This window comes from Marmota marmota, unplaced genomic scaffold (genome assembly GCF_001458135.2).
Source record: "Marmota marmota marmota unplaced genomic scaffold, marMar, whole genome shotgun sequence".
Taxonomy (NCBI): domain Eukaryota; kingdom Metazoa; phylum Chordata; class Mammalia; order Rodentia; family Sciuridae; genus Marmota; species Marmota marmota.
The window spans coordinates 1383823-1388268 of NW_025999853.1; the positions used below are offsets into that span (position 1 = coordinate 1383823).

At 62.6% G+C, this 4446-nt stretch overlaps 1 protein-coding gene across 1 annotated transcript in view; it reads left to right on the top strand.

The window, feature by feature from the left end:
- The window catches only part of Tmprss6 (transmembrane serine protease 6), a 56344-nt gene that overhangs the window by 13965 nt on the left and 37933 nt on the right, over positions 1-4446 (top strand). The window contains exons 6-8 of the mRNA XM_048807989.1: positions 2017-2587; positions 3756-3868; positions 4180-4289. Of these exons, the coding sequence (XP_048663946.1) occupies positions 2017-2587; positions 3756-3868; positions 4180-4289 (794 nt within the window). The remainder of the gene's footprint in view (positions 1-2016; positions 2588-3755; positions 3869-4179; positions 4290-4446) is intronic.

The window sequence follows — 4446 nt, forward strand, 5'->3', positions numbered from 1 at the left end:
TAAGAGACAGGGGTGGGGGTGGTGTGTGTGTGTGGGTGTGTGTGTGTGTGTGTGTGTGTGTAAAGGTCAAGGGTCAGGCTCAGCTGAGTCGGGGGCTGCTGTGACCTTGGGAAAGCAAGACTAGACGCAGGGGTGGGGAGGAAGGAGAGGCAGTGGGCAGTCCCCTCCCCCTCCCAGAGCCTCAGTTTCCCCATATGTAACAAAACAGTTGTTCTAGGTGACCCCTAAGGTCCGCTCTGAAAGGCCACATGGCTTGTTAGAAGATTTCAGTCTGGCAGCAGCCTGGACTTCCAACACCCCCACTCTGCTGTTTCCTTGCTGTGTGCCCTAAGGCAAGTTAAGTTGCCTCTCTGAGACTCAGTTGTCTCACCTGTAAAAAGAGAGTACAAACATGCTTATCTTTCAGAATGTTTATGAGAATTTAAATCAGACAATCTGATCCTCACACAGCCAGTGCCCCCCAAATGCATGCCATCATCACGTTCTGCATGGTCTATTCTAGTAGTGATATTATATTATTAGAGATTACGTTCTATACAGTCTGGGGGGACCCACCTGTTAAGGTCACTGAGTCCTACACCAGTCTGGACTTTAATATTTGATAAGTAGGAGCTACTGCAAGTTCTTGAGCAGAGGTCTGAGGACATGGGCACAGCAGAGGGCAGGGCTAGTGCAGGGAGGAGGACTGGAAGTGGCCTTGGCCTCCAGGGGTCTGGCGACCACCGCCAGGAGAACAGGGGTGTGTGGGTGTACCGGGCTCTGCAGGAGGTGGGTCACTGGCTGGGCAGCTGGGCCACTGAGTTGTGCCAGACCCAGGCTGGGGCCGTTTCTGTGTCTCCCGGGCAGCGCCAGCTTCTTGGCGGACGAGGGACCTGGTGCTCAGCTCTAGGGCGGGCCTTGGGTGAGCTGGGCGCCGCCCCTCCCCAGGGCCGCTGAGTCTCCAGCCCCGAGGCTGCACCCTCCCGAGCCTGCAGTGGTGACCTCAATCTGGGTGTGCGTGGGCTGGCTCCTGCAGGGCTCTGGGGAGTGCAGAGGAGCCAGACACCATCTGACTTCCAGGTCCAGGGTGGGGATCATGGGCTCCCCCTGGGGTTCTCTGGGTGTCCCCCTCCCCCAGGCGGCTGCTGGGGAGGAGGCCTGGCTGCCGGCTCAGCCCTGTCCCCATCTGGGATCCTGGGGGAAGATCTAAGTGACCCGGGTCCTCAATCTTCCACCCCAGGGCTGAGCTGGGGGTCGGGGCGGAGGGACCTTGGTGGTGACAGATGGCGGGTGGGACTCCTCCAGTTTGACCACAGGCTTGTTTCTGACTTTCATGGTTTATTTATAAGAGGCTGAAAGTTAGTCAAGTAACCCTGGCCATGAAAGGTGGGTGGGCGGGGACAGGGAGGCACAAAAGGCCACCACCCAGGAAGGGGGCAGGGAGGAGCTGCCCGTGCCCTGCAAGAGCCGCTGCAGGGCCAGGGGAACCCCCCCCCCCCCGGGGCCCTGGGCTCACTGGGCGGCCTGGGCTCATTCCTCCCGCCCCCGGCCAGCTGCAGGCTGGAGCTGCCCGTGCTGACCGCTTGGCAGACTCCCTTCCCAGGAGCTGCCACGCCCGGACCACGCCCCGTCTCCATGAGGCCATGTGGCTGCACACAGTAGGCATGCAGTCAGTACCTTGCACACAGTAGGCATGAGCCAGTGCCTGGGGGGACATCGGGAGGCAAGTGATCAGCTTCCCGGGACTTGGTCCATGGGGTAGCGAGGACTCTAGAGGCTGGTGAGCTGGGGACACCCCTGTCTGAGAAGGGCGTGACGGGGGCACCAACGTCCTGGGAAGGGCCCGCTGTCACAGCTACGCCGAGGGCCTGCCTGTCCCTGCCATCGCAGTGGGGCCTCAGTTCCTCTCTGGAAGCAGGCAGTGGCCCCGGCAGCCCCCGAAGCACCGTCAGGGCTGACATAGGCTTCTGAAGCTGTGACTCTAAGACGCCGTGATCTGCCCGAGTCTTCAGGCAGCAGGCTCTGGGGGACGCCTGAGGTGCCCCAGAATCCCCGGAGCACACACTCACCTCCTGCCCGGCCCAGAGCAAGGCCAGGAGGCAGGGTGTGGGGGGGTCTCAGGTGCCCGCTGGCCACTGTCAGTCTCACCCGGGTATCTCGGGGATTCCGAGGCGGTGGTCCGGGCTGCTGGACCTGGGGTGCTCTCAGGGAGGAGCCGTAAGCATCGTCTGGGGAACCCCTGCCTCTCTTACCCCAGACACTGGCCTGACTTGCAGGGCCTCTGGTCAGCCCCCCGAGCCCAGAGAGCGACAGGCACCTGACCATGTGCACACAGCAGCGATCACAACCTGGGCCTGGAACCACTGCCCAGACCCCTGTGCACCCTCCTCTAGCCTCCAGCAGCCGCCTGCAGGCCCCCTGGCCCCCATGCCCTCGACCCTGGCCCGCCATGGCCACCCTTCTCTCCGCAGGGCCTATGGCTGCAGCCGCCAGGAGCCTGTGCTGGAGGTCCTGGCGTCAGGCGCCATCATGGCGGTGGTCTGGAAGAAGGGCCTGCACAGCTACTACGACCCCTTCCTGCTCTCGGTGCAGCCAGTGGCCTTCCAGGGTGAGAGGCCAGGACAGAAGCCCAGGGCCCTCCCTGTGGCCTCTTCACCTTAGTGGGGCTGGGTCGGGGGAGGAAGGTTCTGGAAGCCCCTCTGCTCCCCACCTCCTCTCCCCCTTCATTTCCCCTCTTTTACGGCCCGTCCCTCCCCAGCCCAGCGCCCTCTGCTCTCTGGCTCCCTCCGCCCTCTGCTCACTGTGGACCAGGTCTGTTTCCAGCAAGGCCGAGCCTGGCCATCCCGGCCCACAGCAGGGCGACTGCTCAGGCCTCCCCAGGTGCCCACTGACCCTCCCCAGCACCTCCCCCGCTGCCCTGGCTCTCCCTCCCCACCCAACCCCATGGCTGTCCCCTGGCGGGCAGAGCCCACTGCCCCATTCCCATGGCTGGGGATGGGAGGCCGGCAGAGAGGGGGCCACTTGCCCATGACTGCTTCTCCCTACCTGTCCCCGCTCTGCTCCTTCCCACTCAGTGTCCCCTGCCTCTCCTGGTCAACTTCGGGGTCTCTGACAGTGACCTGGGTCCCCAGCTGGCCCTGTGGGGGTGTGAGAGCTGGCTGGGTTTTCTTGGGAGCCTCTGGCACAGTGTGGGGGGGAAACTGGGGGGTTAGAAACTGGCCCCCAGGAGAGATGGCCAGGGCAGCTGAGCCCTCTGGCCCTGCTCCTGAGCCCTGGCCCTCAGCCTCTCACAGAGGGGCTCCAACAGGTAGCTGCTGTCCTGTGAACCTCTTCCTTCATATTTTGAGAAGCTGGGAATGAAACGCAGGGCTTCCTGCATGCTAGGCAAGGATCTCTCACTGAGCTACACCCAGCCCCTCTGGACCTCACCTCTGAAGAGGGGAAAGTGCCCCTCACATCATAACCGAGAGGCTGGCGCAGTCGTGAACACATTCTGTGAACTGTTGAGTGCTGGGTACTGATGTCAGTAACTAACGTTTACTGAGCACTTACTACGTGCCAGGCTGTTTGGGCATTTCCTGTCTATGTGATCTACCCAGTTGCCCTATGAGCTATGAACTATGATTGCCCTCGCTTTACAGACGAGGAGTCTGAGGCTCATGCTCATGTAAGCACAAGGGTGGGGGCTAGGTGTGGGTTGCAAGCTGCCCCCTCCCAATGGGAAGTGCAGGGGTTCCTGGCCAGGGATTCCGCCTAATAGCAGTTTTCCTGCCCAGCCTGCCAGGTCAACGTCACGCTGGAGGGCCGTCTGGACACGCAGGGCGTGCTGAGCACACCCTACTTCCCCAGCTACTACTCTCCCAGCACCCACTGCTCCTGGCACATCACGGTGAGCCCTGCCCCCACTGCCGCCCGCCCTCTGTCCAGAGCACTCCACAGGCCTCTGGGACACAGGACAGGAAGGGGCAGTGTCTGGTCCTGCTGAAGGCCCACAGGTTGAAGTCTGGGTACCAATCCTACCAGGGTGGGGTGTGGCATAGCCAGGGTCTCCCTGATGGTCACCGGGATGTCTATCTGTTGAGTGACTGTCTGTGGCTGGGACTGCCAGTGGCCCGCCCTCTCCCAGTGTTGTCTGGGGAGCTAGTGGTTCCGGCGTGGTCCCTCCCACGGGTCGCGTGATGACCCACTCCTTCCTCCCAGGTGCCCTCTCTGGACTACGGCCTGGCCCTCTGGTTTGATGCCTACGCGCTTCGGAGGCAGAAGTACGACCTGCCGTGTACCCAGGGCCAGTGGACGATCCAGAATCGGAGGTACCGCCTCCCAGGACTCTCCCCCTCCCCCCAGGTACCCCTCTGGGAGTCCAAGTTCGAGCCTCAAGGGGCAGTTGAGGGAAGCCAGTGGAGGCTGGAGCTGGTGCAGGCCAGAGCTGGTTCTGGACCTTGTCCCGCCCCGCCCCTTCCTGGCCCC